The sequence below is a fragment of the Zootermopsis nevadensis genome, unplaced genomic scaffold (genome assembly GCF_977971745.1).
Source record: "Zootermopsis nevadensis isolate Lab colony 2312 unplaced genomic scaffold, Znev_1.0 Znev_ptg000015l, whole genome shotgun sequence".
Classification (NCBI taxonomy): Eukaryota; Metazoa; Arthropoda; class Insecta; order Blattodea; family Termopsidae; genus Zootermopsis; species Zootermopsis nevadensis.
The window spans coordinates 1,560,036-1,583,524 of NW_028259147.1; the positions used below are offsets into that span (position 1 = coordinate 1,560,036).

The window sequence follows — 23,489 nt, forward strand, 5'->3', positions numbered from 1 at the left end:
GTATGCCCCGTCCATCTCATCTTCCTTCATTTGATCGGTCTAATAATATCATATCCCAGATGTTCAGTTTTCTCCATCTCCGTTATATCTACTCAATCATGGGTCTAAATATTCTCCAGCATTTTGTTCGTATACGTCGTTAGTCTCGCAAAATTTAATCGATATATTTTCGTACATTCTGATGATGATGTATTCCTGTCAAAATAACATCTTAATTTGTTATACCATTCGTATTGTGCCTGTTCGGTCACGAGATTGGTTGACCCATAAGAAGAAAACAGTGGCTTGTCCTGGAACTTTATACGTTTTCACATTCCTCAAGGTCCAACTCAAATTCAGCAATAAATTTGCAGATTTTGCATGACAATAAATAAGAACGAGAAGGGGCAGTGATGTATTTTAGGCCATCATCCGGGGATTTTCCTAGACAGAGTAAATAAAGAAAAATAATATCCCTATCAGTTTCGTCAACAACACGGCACAAAGTCTAAGACACGAGGAATGCGAAGTTTGTTGCACAATCGTTATATTTATATTTCATGAGCTGCTTTGTTTCTGTTATTCATGGTTATGTCTGGTTTGCATGCTGTTATTTACCGACCTATGTGAATTTCGTCATTAAGGTACATAATTTTTGTCTTACCATCTCGTACCAACATCACGTATGTTGTATTCTTGATATGAGCCTGCCTTTGTCAATGTCACGTTCTTGATCGTCTATATTTATGTGAGTGTAGCAAAGTTTAATGCCGTTGTGAATTGCACATTCCAGCAGAAGTACTTTTATAAACGTTTATTTTTTTTTTATTTCAGAATTATAGTCCCTCAAAGTAAGTGTCAAAGAATCTGGGTTTTCCCGACAAACTTATACAAGAACGATAAATCCTTCCCTCTTTGTATTAAAATTTTCATAACTCGCGAATCAAACTGATTGTTCAGTAATTTTCTTGTTCGACGCGTAGCAATATTTTATGTTAAGAAAATTAATGTTCCCCATTCTTTTATGAGACAATTTCCGTAAACCTATGAAATCGAAGCTCATATAAACAACATTTAAGAATTCAGTCCGTACCGCGAAGAAAACACCACACTTCACCATTAAAAAGATCGACTGGTTAACGCTGTTTATGGAAATAATCGATGTTTATTGTGAGAATCATACGAAAGACATACGAAATGAAGAGTTACTGATTGTTAAAGCACGTAGAAGACCATCGAAAGAGCTGTCAAATAAATGAATGTCGATTCTAGTGATACATATGACCTGTCGTAGAATACGTGTCAGTTTCATAAGCAATTTATAAAACATGAATTAACCTTTCAAAGACAAACATATTTTATGGCATGAATTTGAAACATGTTTTATGTACTTCGTAGACTGTCCTAAATTCTGTTATTATCTGGTTAAAAAAAAGTTTGTGGCTATAACCTGTAGGAATAAATGTAAGAACGAAATGTCTAGTTAGTGAATAGTATATCTTTTAATTAAATTAGTGTATGATGATTAAAGGGAATGAACATTGTTTTATTATCAGCATCTTTACAAATCACTATCACGCTGTTAAACACTGGGGATACATACGGACATACATTTCTAATGCATCACATTTAATCTAATGACGTCATGTTGTATAAATATCGTTGTCTTCTTTTGAAATGCAAATCGATTTTGACAGAAGCTGATTTATGGCTCCACAACTGGTTGTAGGAAGAACGTAGGGTCACATCCAAATCTGGTATCGATCAGCGGTGACTAATGCGTCCTCCCGAGGGGACAACCGGGCATCCTACAGCAAATAGAAATGCTCAGCATTAGTTTCTGGTAAAATGGAAAATCGTAGAATGCTCGTATCTGCAATGAGTCAGTCCAAAATAAACAAGGTTATAGATATACATTTATATCGAATGAAGTTGTATGTTCTCAGAAAAGCCTTTCGAAATCCAGTTGCTACAATGTATCATAAAATCAAGAAATTCAGATGTGCGAACGAAAGAACAATATTTATATAAACTAACTTTATAGAGCAGTGTCTTTGAGAAGTTTATAGAACGCTCATCTAGTCAAGAACCCAACTTCTCATTATCTTCTTCACAAGACTCCGCCGCTGGTCCCCTCCTGAGCCAGATTAATCCAGTCTACATTCTCCATAATATTTTTATTTAATATTAATTTCAATATTTTTCTCCTACCTATGGTCTCGTCTCTTCAGGTTTTACTACTAAACTATTTAATGAATTTCTCATATTTGCTCTCCAGACGTGCTATGTGTTCTACCAATCTGATACTCCTTGACTTGGTTACTTTAATAGGCATATTATTTTTTGAACAATACAAATTAGAAGCTGTTTTTTACGCAACGATTTTCATCTCAGTCTTAACTGTGAACAGTAAAATATATTTTCCTCAGAATCTTGTTTTTTCCTTAGGGGCGAGAGACCATGTTTCACACCCATACAAAACAGCAAGTGAAATTAGTCTCGTATATTTTAATCTTTATGTTTTTTATGCGAGATTTGAAGTCAAGGTGGCGATGTTCTTGTGACGCCGTGTAAACACGTCGACATCAACTCACTATTTTATCTTTTTTTACATAAGAGACGAAAGGACAGAATATTTTCAAGTTAACGACATCGAACATTTCCCGAATTTAATTTGCTTTTAATTTCTTCAGAATTAAACTTTGATTTGTTAATGTCGTTCCATAGTGTTCGAACTTTGAAACATTTTCAAAGGATTCATTGGCTATATTAATATTACGATATTGTCTTGCATTCTAGAAACGAGACGTGGGGATGCATGGATATTTTCCTCCACTCCCCTAGGCATCATCAGGCACCAAAGGACAACTCCCTTACTGCACTGCCTCTGGTATGCAGATATGGTGAGATTTGCCTTAGTTGGTTGCTGTCAGCTCATACTTAATTTGATAAGACGTTTCATCAAACACTGCTTACTCAGTAAACACAATTTTCACGCACCATTTACGCTCACTGAGCGGTCCACAGAAAGCTGTCAGCTCCAAATCGAACCATCTCATTCAATTCTGTCCCCTCTTGCAGATTTCATGTGCTAATTGAAGTGATCTCGAGCTTTCTCTAATTATGCTTGTGACAGGCGAGTACACTGTCAGCAAAAGCTGTATTAACTGAAGTGCTGTACACTCTGACGCGGAGGGTCACAATGATGGAGTGGTCACAGTGTACTCAGCCATCAGTGGCGGCTGGTGTCACTACCAAGTTCAGGTAACTATGTGTATCCTGCGGCTACAGTAACAAAATTTGTCATTTTATTTGTATTAAGAAGTACAGGACACAATATTATTGTTTTAGATTCTGATACCGCGTAGACTCGTAAATAAATACCAAGTATTCGGATAAAAATACTCTCTTGATCTTCAGGGATGATGATTTTATCTACAGACTAGTTTACAAGTCGCCATCATCATTGTCACAGCCACGAATACTTCAAATCTAACAAAATTTGTGGTTACTGAACCAAATTCACATTTGGCGTAAACTATTTTATAATTCGTGTAAAGAATTAAGACGTAAAAAGCGAAAACTTTAAACCGAAAATTAAAATATTAATATAATAAAAGTTATGCGTCTATATACGACGTTTAATTTGTCCCTGTACGTCGCCACAAAGACGGTCGGGAGAATGGAGGTATAACTCCACGCATACATAACTTGGGCACTAGATAAAGATTATCGGGGAGCTTCACATTCCAGCCGCTTTACCCCGGGGTAAGTACCCCCGATATCTATCGGATAGGAGGTACGATGTGACTCAGAGTCTGACGCGGTGGCGTAGAGAAAAATCTCTGCCTATACCGGGAACTGAACCCAGGTCGCCCAGTCCATAGCCTATTCGTAACATTGTGCTACCCTGCCTTCCTGCGCGGTGCGTTTATGAACCAAGAACCAGGAGCACTGAGAGACGAGACGTTGCCAACTAAGACGCGATCTGTGAAGTGGATAAGAAATCTTACTGCAGACTGAGCAGTGGGCTTCGTCAGAACCATCTCCACAGCCGTCACGCCCGGAACAGGCGATGGCATCCGATCTGCAGCGCCCGTTAGCACACCGGAACGGACAATATCCTGAGGTCCTCCTGTTGGTTCGAGCCTTGCACGCGTCTCTGGGTTCGTCACTGCCATCTCTGCACTTCACCATAGCGTTGCAGAACTCGTATTCGGGCAGGCAGCTTCCGTCCAAACACCTGTACGTGCGCTCCGGGCACCCTGAGGATAGACGCTAACCATTAGACCACTATGACGCCCTGGTTCTATTCTGCCCGTCAAACAAACATCTACCTTTAACATCAAAGACGACAGTCCGCATATTATTATCAAAATAAGTCTTTACGCACGTAGAACCATGATCGTAGGGCGTAGGGTACACTCACCTTTGGCGCTCCGGGTCGCATTACAGTGGAGCTCGTCCTCCGCGCCCGGACAGTCAGGCGTGCCGTCACACCTCCCCGCTCGAGAAACGCAACCTCCGTTCTGCCCGCATCGGAACGCTTGTGGGGGACAGGACTTTGTGTCCTGGCACCCCTCGTCCGACCCGTCCGGACAGTCTTGTCGTCCGTCACACACAAAGAACCAACTGATGCAGACGCCGGTCGACCGACACTGGAAGGCAGTGCGTCATTTATATCATATTATAATAGCCTGAGTCCGTACCGCGAAGAAAACACAGCACTTCACCATTACAAATATCGAATGGTTAACGCTGTTTAAGGAAATAATCCATGTTTAGAGTGAGAATCATACGAAATAAATACACTCTGTGGGCAAAACCCAGAATTATCTAATCTCAAATTTGCGATTTAAAGTGTTAAAGCTAATAGGGTGTCCGGATATTTTAAATAAAACTGTTTTATTTGCGTTTAGAGAACAGAACTTTTTGTTCCCACTTGTTAAACGTGACAAACCTGGAAGGTTCCTTTGTAACACCCTGTGTTACCGACTCCGCAGGAGTAACTGTCATTCTTGATGACGCAATCACAGACACCGTCCAGGCAGCGCGATCCGGGGTCTGCGATCTGGCACTGCAGGTCGGAAACGCAGGTCAGACCCAGTGTGACCGCCACCGATTCACCCACACCGCGTACACGCGTCCACACAACTGTGAAATGACACGTGTTGTCAGAGATTACAGTCAAGAAGATACCTTTTCCACATCCCAACATCTTACCTGTGTCTATTAATACAAATAAATAGTCTGACTCTATGTAGAAGAGGCCCTCGTGAGAAGCTGATAGTTGCTTAGTCGGTCAATTTTTCCGTCTTTAATGGAACTCGAAAATTTGTTACAATATTTATCAGAACTTGCGTCCGTGCCCTATGCTAAATTGAGACCCCACATTCATTTTAATATTATCCTCCCATCTACGTCTCTCTTCCAGATAGTCTCTCCTCTTCAAGGTTTACGAGTGAAGTTCTTTTTCCAATGTTTTAAGCTTGAGCTTTCGCTATCTGTTTATGCAAAGCCTTGAAGTTCGGCAACTTATCCAACGCGGATGTTAGGTGTGTTATCTATTGTACGGGGGCTTTTGTAACTTACAGCTTCCTTGAAATTCAACACGCTCTGCTGAGGACGTGATAGATATCTCAAATGTCCTTAAATTTCCATACATTATGTAGATGAGATGCGCTGAACCAAAAGCCTTGAATATTTTTAGATACTTTTTCTTCTTGTCAGTTTCCGTTGGAAAAAAACAGCAAATCCTTTTAAGTATAGCCTAGACATGAGATTGGTGTATTCACCGTTAGTTTTTGTTTATCGGGTGCGTTTTTCTTTGAAGTGAAATGAAGTAAAATGATCTTTTATAAGTGGTACTAAAACCTACTGAACTGCTTAACAAAGTAGTTAAACTGATTTTATTAAAAGAGCCAATGGAATTATTTTTTTATGAAGGAAAATGAAAAATGTTATGATTCCATAGCTGAAAACTTTTAGGTTTTTAACTATAAATGTGACAGTAAATTATATGAATAATTTTTCAGAGATTTTCAGTTTCTACTTTACTCGTATTTCAGAAAAAATTTAAATTTAAATTTTAGTTGCATTTTCAAGCCAAAGTCTCCAAAAGATTAACTTCTGAGTTACTTCATGTGTATTTATAACTTTGTAATCACTTTTTAAAAATTATGCTATTATAAATAAGATAAAAGTCTAAATATATTTAACAGTTGTTATAAGCAACGTCCCTAGGTTCGAAGTCGGATTTATTTGGTGAGACGCATGATACAAACTCCGCATACAATTTTAGAAGTAGGAACCCCACAGAGAAGTTTTTAACTGCCACAAGTCTTAGTTCTAGATATGAAAAATAATTTCTTTAGCTGGAGTGTCTGACTGTAAACATCAGTTTACCGACGTCGTACTGCGTTAATGTTACTGTTCTGACTTACCTGTTGATGCCATCGGTAACGGGGAAGTCACTTCAGATGCAGAAGGTAGAGAGTCCTCTTGTAAACTCGTCATTGTCGTTGATTGTTCAGACGCTAATATTTCTGACGTATCTTCCTGTGTCTCGTATTGTTGTGTTGTCATCGCTACTGACACAAGCAGTTCGCTTAATGTCTCAGAAGATGGCGTTGAGAAATTCGACAATGGGATAAATGAATGTGTATCTATTGTGGCCATTTCTGGTTTTGGTGTCTGTGTTTCTTGAAGAGACTGTGATAATTGATTTTGATCTTCAGAAGATGTTTCTAATGTCGATGGTGTCGTTATGAATGTCGTTTCTCCTGCTGGATCTTCGGATGTGTATTGCGTCAACGGGGGTAATCTGGAAAACATAGTCGAATGTGTTTCATCTGAGGCAGGGGCCTGTGTAGACAATGAAGATTCATCCATCGGAAAATTGTTTAATGACGAAGAAGCTAATGGATTTTGTGAAGACGTCCGTGAGGGTACAGGAGGTTCTGTTGGCCGTGGAGTAGAGATTCCAGAAGAAGTCAAAGATGAAGTTGATAATGGGTGCCAATCTGTTGCTGATGGCGATAAGCCCCATACTGATGATGTATTTGGTGAGTCTACCGAAGAGGCCGAAGGATTTCCGTCTCCCGTGGGAATGGTCGACGGGAAACATGATCTGCCACGTTGCTGCATCGGAGGGTTGCACTGGCAGCGACCGAACAGGTTGGGAATCAGGAAGTCGCAGTGCGTATCGCTGTCCCAAAGGCGGCAATGTGCGTCGCTGTAACACACGTCACCTGGACTGGCCGCTGAAATTAGAACCCGACAGGACACTAAGAACCAGTTTTAAATTGTGTACAAATATCAGGATGACCAAAGAAGGCTTTGATCGTGAGAGCAAAGGAAAACGCCAAACAGGAAGACCAAGATCAAGATGGGAAAATTTGGCCAGCAAAGATGTCACACTCAAGGACGGAAGACCAGATGAGGGAACACGGGAATAGATGGAGAGGATTGGCTGTCTGACGATCCACATTAAATGGAAACGTCTCAGGAAGAAAAATAATAATATACTAGATGATAAAGTAAAGGAAGATAAATTGGGCGGGGCATGAAAGAAACGAGAAATACGCACAATTTAGTCAGGAGACTTGAAGGGAAGAGGTCACTTAGAAGACATAGTACTCATAAATGGGGGATAATATTAAAACGGGCCTTAAAAATCGGGTAGACGTGTGTGGAATTGATTTATTCGGTTCGTGATAAGGGATTATTTTCAGGTTTTTGTGAACTTCGTAAAACAAATTTTTGGATTCTCTGAAATCCGGCGAATTTCTTGAATATCTAATCGGTCATTAGCTTCTAAGAATTATTCCATGGAGTCAGTTACTACCTGAAGTACTCACAGGCCTAGTTTATCCTGTAAAATGCACATTCCTTTCGAATAAACTGATTCCCTAGGATTCAGCTTAATGTTATTCAATCATTTCATTCTCTATTTCTATGTGAATATCTCCAAGGTGTTTCTCCACCAAATTTTTCTTTGCATTCATAGCTTCTTTCTTCTTTGCTACGTTCCCAGTCCATCGTAGCGCCCATGTATGTTTCTGGGACAAATAATTATTTTCACCTATATTATTAAACATATATTATATCAAATTGTTTAAGTAAAATTGTAAGTAAATTAGTATGTAATGTCATGTAATGGTTATCTTATAAGATAACGCGGATTTCTTTTTTAAGAAAAAATGCAGTTTGCTTTGAGCTTCATACGAATGAAAATTAAATTGGCCCAATTATTTTCAGTCTATCCTATAGTAATGTAGTTATATTTACCTGTCCGGAGTGTTCACAGAAATGACAAGCAGCCATTACGAATTAAATTCGCTGAGTACTAAAGTATTCACTGGCTTTTCCAGAGAAGGTTAAGAAAGTATGAATTCCATTAAGTTAAATGTTAGTGAGTATTATGTAGTGACTAGAAACGGGTTTCTTTAAATATTATTCACTCACGCAAGTTCAAGGTCTATCAAGTTCACGTAGAATTTATGGTTAAAAAGTTGTACTGTAACAGGTCTTCGCTGAAATTTTGTTCATATCCCACAGATTTTAGCAACTATTTCATTGCTAATTTGTAATTATCAATCCCACGTCAAATAGCCTCAGTAACTGACAAAGGGTTTGTTATTGACTACGCCACAGACAACGTTCAATCTCGAACTCAATTATAAAACAAAAATTTCCTCTTGAAAAGTTGGTAGGTATGTCCACAAAAACGTGTATCTCTACTCTGTCCTGAGAAGATTGAATTCATTATATGCCTTCTATATTCCTCGCCAATCTCACTCTTCTTAATAATACACGGTGAAGAGTAAAAGTTATGAAGATTCTCATCAATAAATCTTCTCCACAGCATCATCTTGCGTCTCATCTGTTGGGTCCAAATATTCTCCCCAAAATTCCTGTTCTCAAAAACTCTCAGTCTGTGAAATTTTAAGGTTGATACTGCGGTGAAGGTTAGGATGTTGATATTGTGCGCTGTGAAGCGTTAGGAGAATCAAGCTGCTTCCATCTTAATCCAAAACATTGGTATCTATCTACAAGTTCACATGGCTTTACAACCCAGAAGATAAACAAGATAATTTAAAAAAAATCCATAAAAAAGAAGATAATTTATTGACCAGCTGAGAAACTATCATTTTGTCAAGAGATACTCTGCTACTTTGATTTTAGTTAATTGATAAGTCGCTTAATTTGTGCCTATATTATTATTTACAAACACTGAATTTCCCATACGTGTCAGTGCGTTAAAGATGCCTTATTTTTAAAAAGAAAATAGTGTAATTTCATACTGAGAGGCCATTAAGGTAGATGCAAAACATTTTATTACACTTTAACAGCGATAAATATCTTATATCCTTGATGAGGTTTTGACACCCCTGAAATCATGTTTCGGAAGTCACGATTAAACATGGAAGTCACATACTCAGAAGGGTCACTCACACGTGCTGTAACTAATAACATATTTATTCATCGCGTTTGGCTCGTGGCGTGTCTGCTTCCAGTACCGGAAGTAAGTTCATCCTGCACTTACCTTAATATTGCGACCTCTTGACAGAACATGGCGACCCTATCAACAATACTCAATCACCCCAACTTTTCTTCAAGTCAAAAATTCTCTGACAGCCAGGAGACAAAGTGACAGGGCAGTTAAGCTGATAGCTCACTTTTAGAATGAGTGGAGCCCTACCTCCACTCCACCATACGTCTTAATAATGTTGTGGTTTGGAATTAGTTTCTTATGAGAGAAGAAGTCAGGAAGCTTCATCGAAATTCTTTTCGCTGTCATTTAAATAGAGACAAAGTTAAATTAACCCTTTGAATCCGGAGATCGTCTGAATAATATTTAAGATTTCATCCCGAATATTTATGGCGTATGGGAGATTTTCCGAGATAGAGATATTTGAACGTCACAACTGAAGCTTTATTCGTTTCTGTACATGTGTCTGCTTCGACCTAGTGTCCTATTAAATTCAAGAAATAACTGTGAAAGGACTTCACCATTTGTAACACACGCCATCCACCTGTCTTGACACAAAGCAGGTCTCCGAGATGACAGGAATATTATTCCGCTATATTACTCGTTGTTAGGCTAACAACCTCGGAATGTATTCCATTTTCAAAATGGCTACTAAGTCTCAGTTCTTGAGCAGCCAACGGAAGAAGTTACTTATGGCAAGGTACTCTGCACAGGACAGGTGTTTGTGGTAACATCCACACAAGGTTTCGCCCACCACATGACTGCCCACGCCAAGACAAAGCTGTTTGCTTACTGGAACTAAAATCTGACGCTGCTTGAAACATAATGACTGTCTTGTTTATTTTGTACTGGTAACAACTATTTGTATAGAATGCCAAAAATGGCTGTCTTTTAATATAGACTTTATTCTGGGATTTAAGGACGTTTCGGAGGATCTGACTGCCTCTATCGTCAGTATCTGATGGTACATCATTCCAGGAGAGGGTAATTGAAACCCAGAAATCGTACCAGAAGGCTAAGAGACTATAGACGTGTACTTACGGCTGAGACATGTGTGTCTCCGAAATTGCAGGTACCCTGAGTCACAGCGACAGGACCCATGGAGACAAATGCTGTTCGCTACCTTCATGGAACACTGCTCCTTCACCAGACAATCAAACCCGAGCAGCGTAGCTGAAATCAGATCACGGCGCGTTGTCAATGCTTAAGAGATTTGAGGATCTTAGTACCGCGGTAAATACGTGGATTGTGACACACCCTGTATTTTATGTAGTTAGGAACGTGTGAAGATGGAGGAGTTATGTTCCTCTGAAATGTTGCTAACCACATTCAACTACGCGGTGTCACAACCCGGAAGACATCAATTGACCATTCAAGTTGTATATTTTTTTAAAAAATAAGAGACATCTTTTTTTACATCAGGTGTCACTGACAATAAATAATGAAACAAATTTTAAAATTGTCATAGAGTGTTGCTAAACAACGCAGCACACTGTCACAAGAACATTAATTTGAAATTCAAGTCCTTACTAAATTGTAAGCTTAAGTATGAATGTTTTATGTTTAAATTATTAATGGGACAACTTAGCTTGGATATTAAAGACGAGAGTTGTGATGCATTAGTGGAAAGTTACTTGCCTGTGACAGACACTGAGATTTTCGTGGTTGTAGACAAGAACACATTTTATTCTGGTAATGATACTTGAAGCGAAATCAAGCATTTTCTTATGCTGGGGGTCCACTGTTCGTACCTCATTACTCCTCTTACGATATAATTCTTAGAAAATTCGTTATAGTTATTTATTACAGTAAATTATTTTGTTAGGTCTTCATGTAAAGTGACTGTTGTCGTCTGATTTTGACCAAAACTAGAATGTGTCAACGAATTATAGCAGAACTTCTCAGTATCAAATTTAATTAAAATCAACTTAACCCATTTGTGAATGTTTTCGTACCTACACAAGGATGGAAATATTTTAATATTTAAGTTTATATAATTTTATACACCTGAAGATGGTTCTTTTAGAACTGAAACATGTCGTGTAAAAAGTGATGTTCTAATGTAAATCGAACATTTCGATAGAGAACATCATTTAATATATTTTAAATATTTAAATGTTAATTATATTAATATTTTAATATTTAATAGGAATTTTATTGTGATTAGACTGACAAGATTTAAACAAATATATATTTATCACAATATGACGCAACTTTATCATCTCATAGGCAAGGAAGGAAAAATAAATGACAAACGCGAAACATGGAGAAGCCGGAACAGGCGACAACCTAATATTTGACTTATGATAATGATCCACGTACAATCTGTAGTGTACTCACACTGAACACACATGGTAGTGTTGTACTCTGCGTAGTAGGGCAGACAAGAACATCGCCCTTCCTGGCACCGGCTGTACGTCACGTCGGCTAGACATTCCTGGTCATTGCTACACTTCGAGCCCAGTAGCCTGAGATGTCCTGTAGAGTAAGCCGACAGGGAGGAGACCTGAGGACAAAGCAAACCCTGCCAACTACTTTGCAGCCTCAGTGGACTAGAGGACGATCTCAGTATTTAGGGGCCTAGGTTTCGATTCCCTGCAAGTACAAGCACAACGGACCGACTCTTGAACCCATCCAGTGGGTGTTAGGGTCTCATTTCCCGGTGTCAAAGCAACTGGAGTGTTATACTAAACGTTTACCTCAGTACAGTGGCCCAGATTAATAATGTGTTACGATATAAATCTAAGTCCTCATAGATTACTGCTAAGGGCAGGGACATTTTACGTATGTTGTTGAAAACCTAAATACACTACAGATGAACTGCAGAGAGAAATCACTTATAGGCTATGAACGTTTTATTTAATCTTAAAACTTTGCATACCGTGTAGTGTATTAGAATATAAAGTAAACAAACCAACAAACTCTCACAAACTAGTGTCTTTTTTTTATAGTGTTAATAGTTTGTTTGTTTGCTTATTTTATGTTTTATTTAATCCTTTTAAAGTCGAAGTCTGTCGAAATTATATTTAAGAATTCAGTCCGTACCGCGAAGAAAACACTACACTTCACCATTACAAAGATCAACTGGTTAACGCTGTTTAAGGAAATCATCGCTGTTTACACTGAGAATCATAGTTCGTCTGATTAATATTTAAGAATTCAGTCCGTACCGCGAAGAAAACACTATACTTCACCATTACGAAGATCAACTGGTTAACGCTGTTTAAGGAAATAATCGCTGTTTACACTGAAAATAGTTACAAAAAAATTAAAGACGCTCTGTAGGAAAAATTCAGAGCTACTGAATGTTAAAATAAGTGTTTACATATTTGTAACATTAGACTTTGAAGGGCTAAATACTGAAAAGTGTTAAATATAAGAGTTTTAGATAATATTAATAATAATAATATGCCATTTTTTTTACAATAAACAGAATATTATTAAAGTAAGATTTGATTTTCACGTAAAACAAACGGACATTAAGACAGACTGGTTGACTGAAACGTCGCCCATCACGTCTTCATGTCATCTGCTTCGTGCAGAGAACGCGAAATAGCGGTTTACAAAATGTCTGTATTATGATCGTGCCTGAATTATCCTCCTTCCGCGTAAAGACGCCAAGTAAATCGGCAACCAGCCAAGCGCATCTGACGTTTTACACATTTTGACTTCAAAAGACACCCTGGATGCTTTTCGTCACTGAAGCGAGGGATTTCTCCCTACACAAGGAATTAGAGCAGAGTAAGAGGGCGGGTTTTATTAGTGTTCGTGTAGTGACGCTCTAAACTTTGGTGTAGCATGCTGCTATAAGTGTTAACAGAAATATGAAGAAATGAGCATGGAGTCAGGGAGAAAGTGTAAAGATTATTATGAAGTTTCGGAAAAATCTAATTATTATGCATAAAAATTATTATAATGATGTATATTTTCAAAATACTGTATAGTTACATTACGAAATGATTTTAGCACTTTTTATTTCAAATAAAGTGTGGAGGAGAATATTTAGACCTAAAAATTATTACGTACATGGACAATTTTGGAACTCCGAGATTCAAACTATTAGTTCAGTGAGATTTATAAGGATCTGATGGGCTGGAATGTATCTTGGATTGTTACACAAGAAATTCCTGCTAAATTTTGATTATGAAAAATGATTCCATTTGTAAAACCGAGAAATTATAACATGAAGATGGAACTTCGGGACTTTGGTTGTGTGAGAGATTCAGGATCATTTCTAATGACAGACTCTTTTGCTCGCAGTTTTGAACCAGAGATTTTTAGAGAGGTTTTATAGCCTTTTTAAAAAAATGAATTAAATTACATTGAAAAGCAACAGTTACTTTGTGAGTGGTGGAAAATTTTCAGAATCACATTTCTGGAAGATTCTGCCAGTATACACGTAGGAATGTTCAGGAAGTTAGGCCAAAACTTCCACTAACCACAAACGACTGAATTTTTCCACGTCTTACTACGAGCGTCGCAGAGACTGGATGGGGTAACGGCCGAATGACTATTGTTCATGACCTAAGAAAACATCCTCATACCTAAGACGTGAACATGCACAATAACCTGTCCTTATCAGTCACTACGTCACTCAGAACAGAAACAGTTACTTAATTTATATAAAAAAATTATTTTTAAAATACAACCCTCAAATCTTTAACCCAACGTTTACTAAATCACACACACAAAAATTCTTCGGAAATGTTTAGTGTCTGGTAGTCACTTAGCTGGACACGTTTCAAGGAACCAAGTTGTTCCTTACCATGTTAACAAAATCCCGCCACTGGGCCCTGTTTTTTGAGTCAGTTGAATCACATTTTACTTCTTTAAAGTACATTTTAATATTATCCTATCATTCAAGCCTTGGTAGTAATTTCTTTGCTTCAAGCTTTCAGAAATACTCCATATCTTTATTTAATCATTAGTTTGAATTTCTTTATTCGTTCCTAAGTTTCAGGAAGGTGATATAGACTGGATTCAGCTGGCTCAGGATATGGTCCCTAGGCTAGCTTTTGTGAACACGGAAATGAAACTTAACGTGTCGTAAATGACTGGAAAGTTTCCTGTGTAACTAGTATTACCTTCTAAAGGCGATTCCTCGCTACAGAGTCGCTTAGTTAACAGCATTCTGTTAACATTATCCTACTTAATGAGATAAAACACATCCGGCTTCCGTCAAAGTGTTATCTGTTTTATTTATTTATTTTCTATTATAATACTTATTCATTATGTGAAAGTGATATTAATAAAGAATAGTATTATAGAAGATGGCTGTCTTCTGGGTTGATGGCTAATCGCCCTGATGATGGAGGCAGCAAGGACCTCTGAAACGTTGATTAACGTCGACCAGACTACACAGCGCAACAACCCAGAAGACAGAAATCTTCATACTCACCGCTGTGAAAACCTCAGATCCTAAATAGTGTTATAGATCAGTGGTATTCAACCTGGGGTACGCGTACCCCCGGGGGTATGCGAAGACATCTTAGGGGGTACGTGAAATTTAAAAAATATATATATTATTTTATGATAAACACTGAATAATCAGTAATGTAATTTATTTAATTTATTTTAGATGTATATTATATACTATGTATAACTCGAATTATACACCAACAACTTTAGGGGTACAAAGTTGAAGAGAAATTATATCTGGGGGTACGCGAAGACATCTTAGGGGGTACGTGAAATTTAAAATATATATATATATATTATTTTATGATAAACACTGAATAATTTATTTAATTGATTTTAGATGTAGATTATATACTATGTATAACTTGAATTATACACCAACAACTCTGGGGGTACAAAGTTGAAGAGAAATTATATCTGGGGGTACGCGAAGACATCTTAGGGGGTACGTGAAATTTAAAAAAATATATATATTATTTTATGACAAACACTGAATTATCAGTAATGTAATTTATTTAATTTATTTTAGATGTAGATTATATACTACGTATAACTTGAATTATACACCAACAACTTTGGGGGTACAAAGTTGAAGAGAAATTATATCTGGGGGTACGCGAACAGAAAAGGTTGAATACCACTGTTATAGATAATACCATGGGCTTGGTTATTTTTTTGGGTTGTTTTAGGCACTCAGCTTAACCACCCCTGTATTTCAGAGGAATTTAAAGACAATTCTGCAGATGACTGAGGTTGAGTGTTGTGTCGTCATGACAAACAGAAAAGAGACCTTTATTACGTCAGGCCGTACCATATTGTGTTGCAAATATAAAAGCAGGTAACTTGTAACGGGATGTCGCGTTAAAAACAAAGTCCCACTCTTTACAACGGACGACCTGAATTTCTGTTCCATAATGTCAAAACCGCTTTCTGTTGTGGTCATTCTTGGAATACCACCTCAGACGTTAGCTCAAGGTATCACGAGTTTTACGCTGTGAATACAAATTACTGTAAATCAATGAAGACGATAAATATCGATTGTATCACTTCCGTTTCGAGATTCTTCGCTTGGGATAAATTACTTCTGTTTATAGGCGGGATTCCTGATTCTAGTGTACCTACGTAAGAGGACATGCTGGCAGGCATTTTCCTTCTAGTGGACTCCAAATGTATGTTCGTATGTATTATTAAGCTTTCGAAACTAAGAGTTAATTATATGCACCATGTAATTTGAAAGTCATTAATTCTACATTTTGCTCACATAATGTATTTATTTGTTTCATATGATTCTCACAATAAAGATCGGTTATTTCCTTAAACAGCGTTAAAAAGTTGATCTACGTAATGGTGAAGTGTGGTGTTTTCTTCGCGGTACGGACTTAATTCTTAAATATCATTCAGATGCCTACGCAGTGTATTTATGTGTTTCGTATGATTCTCATTTTAAACAGCGATTATTTACTTAAACAGCGTTAAAAAGTTGATCTACGTAATGGTGAAGTGTGGTGTTTTCTTCGCGGTACGGACTGAATTAATAAATGTTATTTAGATAGGCTTCGGGCTCCAGCCTTGACACAAATTCGCAAAACCTTTTTTCCAGCTTCTTGTAATTCCCTCCCTCCGAGGTCTAGTTATAAAAAAGATGTGAGATTTGAGGTTCTCAAGGCGGTGACGATGTTGATGATGTTGGCATCTACCAACCAGTCCACACCCAAAAGAACATCAACGTATAAAAAATATTTTTCTTGTAGTCCTCCCTTCCGGACCACTCTGTGGTCAACCCAGACTCCTGTCCAGTGGGTACCGGGGGACCTTGCTTCAGGGTTAAGGTGGCCTGAACGTGAAGCTAACCACTTATCTCCATCTAGTACCGAAAGCAAGAAAGAGTGGAGCTATACCTCCACTACCCCACACACCTTGTTGCTGTGTGGTCCTTAGAAGAACTGGAAAATATTCATGCAGGGAGGTTCGGGGTGTCCAAACTGGAGTGAGCTGAGACATGAGAGCAAGCTGGATAGAAAACTGTGGACCAGGGAGGTCGTTGATCTAGAGTCTGAGAACAATGACGTCACTGACTGAATGAAGGAAAGCGTCTTACGTGTCACTGACCTCGAAAATGAAACGTTCGTAATGGGTAATGATGCCGCTTACCGGAGCGAATCCTTGAAGGTCACTCCCTAATTGGTAAGTTCCCAACAAGACAGTAACACATAAAATTACCGTAGCGTTAACTGACAGTTGGACACCGCTAACAGCAGACCGCGTCATTAGACATGATCTCCAACTAGTCCCATCGGTATCCAATCTCAATAACAACCCGTCTTTCCAAGAGTTACCGTACCATCATTTTGTCCTTCCAACCAGAAGTTTCCCTACTATTCCATATCAAAATTCTACACATATTTATTTTTCCCCGTGTTCTAGCTACATGTCCAGTCCATCTTATCCTACAATTCACCCTCCTTACAATCCTAGAAGCCCTTAAATCGCGAAGGCTACATTTCTGTACTCGTGATAGGGTAATCAAACAAAGGCACATCGTAGTCTTAGGGCGGTAGGAATACGAGCACCCCCCCCCCCCCGCTCCGTTGCAAAACGTTAATTTGGTTATCCTTTGTAAAGACGTTAACAGTGATTTCCCATAAGCCCGGCCCTGAGTTAAGAGTTAATTTTATTTCAAAACAAACGTCACTGTTCAATGGTTAGCATTCTTACGTCGTACTCAAGAGATCCCGGGTTTAGATCTCGTCTAGGAGACAGACTGTGATGACTGAAATTTTTCATATCTTCCGTTAACATCAATCCCAATTCATTATTCGTTAATCATCCTGACATTCAACGTTATAAAGTGTCAACGTCGTTGAATAAACTAGGAATAAGTAAATAAATTAGATTTTAAAATGTAGATAGAGCTTGATTGGAGTGAAATTATCCATAAGTAAGTATTCCTACGCGTTCTTGTTTTATAATTGCTGTTGGGACACGAACGTAAAAATTCATTAATTTATTTATTATTTAAAAAAAAATAGAACTTCTGGAAAAGTCTAAGTAATGTGTTTCTCAGTTATATTTTATGGTAAACAGTGTGTACCCCATATCATATAACCCCCCCCCCAAAAAAAAAGAATGGTAAAACTTTCGATTCTCACGTTCTTGGTACAAAGCCAGTGTCCCGTGACATTTCTGAAGCTGTGAGAACTCACGTGTGTCTGTGGTAGACCCAGTAAGTCTGTGATTCTGGTATATTTATTGCCCTGATATTCATTATATTCACGCGGATAAACGCATAAGAGCACATTTATTTAAATAAGCGGGCGCTTAAAATTTAATGAGCGATTTGGAAAGGTATGAAGACGTATTGAGTAGTGAAGGTACGCCTCCACACATTTTAACCTTGACACTAGGTAGACGGGGCTGGAAAGGAGGCTGGGAGTGTCCCGGAACCGGTCTGGACGTTGTGGGGACTGTCGGTGATCGAACTGAAAACCTGTATTAAAATTTCATTCAGAGACATGATAATTATATATAAGACTACACTATTCATGGACATCATATAATACACCTTCAATAACCTCGTAGTTTTATTAAGCTTCCGTGTGATCGAGTTATGAAATATTTTTATAATATTAAAATTTTATAAAAGAAACTCAAAATAATTGCTGCATAGCGGAAAATATATTATGGCCGAGGCATGTAGCACGCACTGAACTAACCTTTATTACGATAGCTTAAAGATAAGAGATCACTTGATAAACCTTGGTCTTATTTGGAGAATAATATTAAAATGTATCTTAAAGCAATAAGATGGATTCATCTGGCGCATGATAAGGACCGGAACGCGGTAATTAACCTCAGGGTCCCATAAAACACTGGGAAATTATTGACTAGCCGAGATATTGTCAGCTTCTCAATAAGCTGCTTCACACAGGTTTCGTTATGAAACTAATCCACGTTTTATGAGGTTTTTGTCCTCAGAACGTGTTCAGTGCTTGTGACGAAAGCTTCAAAGCGCTCCTACAAAGGCATTACGAGTTTGTACAAGGACTAGTTAACGAGAAAGCTAAATATCGGATGAATTACTGTGTAAATAAAGTCTGTTTGCCTGTAAAACCTTAATAACGTACTGTTTTCGTGAGATCTGGTGTTCCATGAAACATGAATTTTCTCCTTAATATAACAGTTCACCACTGAACAGCAAATATATAATGTCAAATATTAATGTTAATAAAATATGAATCTTTATTATCGACTTACATGAAATAAACCCGCCATCTTCTGTACGTTTTTCATTTGTTAAAGAAAAATGTTTACCGAACGAATTTGCTGAATATTTTAAGACTCTGACCTGTATTTGAGTGAGAGGGTACAGGTTTTTATACTCGGCCACCGACATATCGATTGTTCTGACCGAAGATTATTGTGATTTTATTCAGCCCCTCCTAAAGAATGTCCTGTCAATATTGCACAATATTTTTGGGAGCTACCAATTTATACATAAAACCTTTCGCCATTATACTTACAAGTTTAATAAGGTCAGAGACGAGAAATGCGTATAACATTGTGTTCGGAAAACGTTAAGAGAAAAAGACCACTAGGAAGACAAAGGAAAAGATGGGATTGCTCTATAAATATTGGAGAAACAGAATTTAAGGGCGTGGACTTGATTAATTTGGCTGAGGATAGAAAACGAATGGCGGGGAATTTGTGTACATGCCGGAAATTAACCTTTGGATTCCATAAACGGAAGGAAATTTTTTGACTAGCTATCCGAACATTGCCCAATGGAGCCAGTTCTAAGACAGATTAATGTTTTGCCGACACTCGCACTTAAGTAGCTTAAAATTCGTATTAATGTTATCCTCCCACTTACGACCAGCTGTAAAAAAAATGTTATTCAATTTTTTTTATAGTATTATTTTCTGATCTCTGCCTTGCATGCTGTATGCCCCACCCATCATCTCCTTCGCCCAATTATGTAGTCTTATTACTGTTTATTGCAAACTTTTCCTCAGATACTACAGGATAATGTCGAATAATTAATCAATCTTTCCATAGCAACCAACATTTTGCAAGTCACCGGACTATCATTTAACATCGTCAGATGTGACTCCAAACAAATTGAAGTGAACCTAACCAAAACAAAGAAGTTACAATCTTCCTTAATGAAGCCGCCATTTCGAGCATAAACGCCATCTTGACTTGAAGATAAAAACATATTCCCGAATCATCCTGTAAGAACTGAATTTGTAGGTGGTTGGTAGGCATGAAAGTTGTAAGAGTAACTGATCTCACAATGATAGTAACAGTAGTGGCAATATTATAGCAGTAAACAACTATCAAAATATACTGTTATCCCAAAAATATTTTCAAATCGAGGATGTTGAATAAATCAAATAATTTATCACTGTGACAGTTCTATCTGCTTATTTATTATTTATTTAGTGTTCTGTCTGACGACAGGTCCATATGAACAGGATCCTTCCATCCTTTTCTCGGACTGGGACCTGTTCATATACGTTCTTGGCAGATGATCCAGAAGTGGTTTGCCATTGCCTTCTTCTGTGTGTGAATGGGATGCCACGGAGAAACCGGGGAAGCCCCCGGAGGAAAACTCCGTGTTGCCTAGACCACGGCCTTTCCCAACACAAGTTATAAATTCGGGCATCGCCGGGAATCGAACCCGAGACCCCAGGATTACAAGGTCAGCTATCAGATCTATCTATCTGCTATCAGATAAAAACTCCGAATTAAAAATAAATATATCCTTGTACGCGTTTTTGAAGATAAAGATGATTGTCCCTTCATTAAACAATGTTTCCGTTTTCACATTCTCAATTTAAAATTCTGAAACTGTTCTCAGAACAATGGAAAATGTGATATAATCCTCTCGGGCGGGCGACAGAGAAGATTGTATTCCTGCTAGTCTCGCGAAAGCTTCAGGAAATAAAGGGAGACATTGTTGGAACATAAATGTTTACTTAATTTGAAACATCGATTCTCAACAATCGAATAATCGAATAATTTAAACGAGCGTTGCAGTAGGCTGTCTCATCGAAGAAGGGGGCGTCGGGAAATTAAAACAATTTGCGTGTCTGACGTCCCTGCAGAATTAATTTTCTTCGCTATTGATCAATTACGCTTTTCTCCCTCGGTGACAATTGGAACCAACTCCAGATCCCCTTTTGTTTCAACCGTCACATTCGCTTTTCAATTTTTCATTTCAGTCTCTTGACTGAAGAGGGAGGCTCTGAGTTGAATGCCATTACTCGCAAAGCCGGTGACAGAACTTAATGCGCGTTTCATGCATATTAATAAGTTTCCCCCCTCTTTTCTGCCTCATATTTTCACTTATTCATTCTTCACTATCAAATGATTGTACAATAATTTATAAAAATAAAAAATTCGTATAGTAGAGATCCTTAGATATCAGAATTTTACCAAAGCTCAAACACAATAATATAACAATGTTCTGCCAGGTTTTGTGTAGGCACTGAAGTGACTTTAGCCCTGAAGATGGAGACAATATGTCTCTCCGAAACGTCAACATCTACCTACGTGTTTACACGTCGTCAAAACGAATAAGAACAATATTATCAACCTCACAGCCGTGAAAACCTCAAATTTCACAAAAGAGGGAAGATAAGTCTTGTACTGAGAAGTAGCCTGCTAACAAAAACCACGGAGCGGTCGTTCTTGGAAAGCTGATAGTCACTTAGATACCAAAATTCCCCGACTCTTATGGCTCCATTCTGAGCGAAGTAAACCCAATCCAAATTCTCTCGCACTAACACTGCCGTGTTTTCTAAATGTAGTGTTTGTTAGGTTAGATTAGCTTAGGTTAGGTTAGGTTAGCTTAGCTTAGGTTAGGTTAGGTTAGCTTAGGTTAGGTTAGCTTAGGTTAGGTTAGGTTAGCTTAGGTTAGGTTAGGTTAGCTTAGGTTAGGTTAGGTTAGGTTATCTTAGGTTAGGTTAGGTTATCTTAGGTTAGGTTAGGTTAGCTTAGGTTAGGTTAGGTTAGCTTAGCTTAGGTTAGGTTAGCTTAGGTTAGGTTAGGTTAGGTTTCATATAATATTTTTCATGCTGATGTATTACATGAAACTGATAATTTTTTTTATTCAATAGCAAGTTTTTGATATTGCAATGATAAGCAGCGACGTTCCTAACAATCACGGTACTTTTGTCGAGATTACAGCGAGATTTTGCGGCGAGGCCTTGTTTTGGCACTCCAAGTGAAATCAGACGGAATCCATTTTAACTGAACACCGGATAGACAGAACATGCCCCGACATTAAATAATTCAGATTTCCATCCCCCCCCCCCCCCAAACAGAGAACTCACACGTTCCGAACTACCCCAATCGATACATTTCGGAACTCAAATGGACGCATAGATTCTGGCGCCAGAAAATCTAAACTTCTCCGATTTAAGAGGCGAATAACTTGTTCCTCCAGTTATCTTAATAGACCTCGGATGGAGTTCAATTTACAAAATGTTACTCTTTAAAACATTGTTAAATTATTCTCTCTGAAATGTTAATAAAGCGAGATAATTTTCGCTACATTTTCCATAATAACAGATAGAAATTTTAGAATTATTGTAATTATATTAATTTATCTATCACTCAGTATTAAATACAATACAATCATAAAATATTCGCATCACAGTCAACAAAAAATAAATTGTAATCTCAAAATTCATCCGACACTCCATAGACCAACGTCTGCAGTCGGAAGCAACATTGAAATAATAATTATAAATAAAAAGTGACGCCTCGAACGTCAGAAGCTGACAAAGGATCATTAATCATCTCCACGGTAGATTAATTTATAACATGAATTTCTTTCTTTGTCGTGGTAGTAGATTATATGATTATAATTTATGAAACTCAAATATAATTAATCTAAAATATCAATAGATGGCATTGTAATACATAGAACAGGCTAAAATTCTGTCGTAGCACAGAAAGAGTTAAATGTTCTACGTATTAATCACCACATTCATCACGAACTGGTGTATTGTATTAAGAATTTCCAACTAGAATTTTATACTCATTTCTCAAGTCCCCCATGCCCGGGGAAAATAAAATACCCTTCAGCGTTCAACAAAGCCCACAGCGTAAACCTAACCAATTTTCTTATCACTAATGTACACGTAACCATGACAAAGACATTACTTATAAAGTAACACACTCACCAGATACATCATCGTGGATGCTACAATGATATACATCATCACTACAAAGCTCTCCAAGATATTTTCGGAAGTTAAAGTCCAACACACAGATCAATAATAATGTAGCTTCTTTCTTAGAACAGAACACACTTTTCATCTGGACACGTTATTGACTGCTGCGGTTTCTATGGACACGGAACTGAAGTCCTCCATCAGATGCCGACCGTGTGCTTGAAGCAAGTGGCAACAATGAGGATGTTGCAGGTACTTCTGTGTCAGAAGAGGAGACACTACTGACTGCCGACTGAGTCACTGCAACGCCAGGAGGACGAGACGCCAGATCGAAGGGGCTTACGACCCCACATCCTCACGAGGTTCCTCATTGGTGCGTTTCAAGTATTGAAATCAAGCTCGTCGCTTTTGGCGTC

General features: G+C 38.0%; 1 protein-coding gene across 1 annotated transcript; it reads right to left on the minus strand.

The window, feature by feature from the left end:
• Positions 1-1,504: 1,504 nt before the first annotated feature.
• Positions 1,505-23,417, minus strand: LOC110833614 (uncharacterized). Its single transcript, XM_022071903.2, has 8 exons — positions 23,083-23,417; positions 11,813-11,978; positions 10,514-10,645; positions 6,423-7,241; positions 4,940-5,133; positions 4,409-4,637; positions 3,993-4,244; positions 1,505-1,787 (listed from the first exon to the last, which is right to left on the minus strand). The coding sequence occupies exons 1-8, from the start codon at positions 23,119-23,121 to the stop codon at positions 1,744-1,746; spliced, it is 1,875 nt and encodes a 624-aa protein (XP_021927595.2). The 5' UTR covers positions 23,122-23,417; the 3' UTR covers positions 1,505-1,743.
• Between the last annotated feature and the right edge of the window lie 72 nt (positions 23,418-23,489).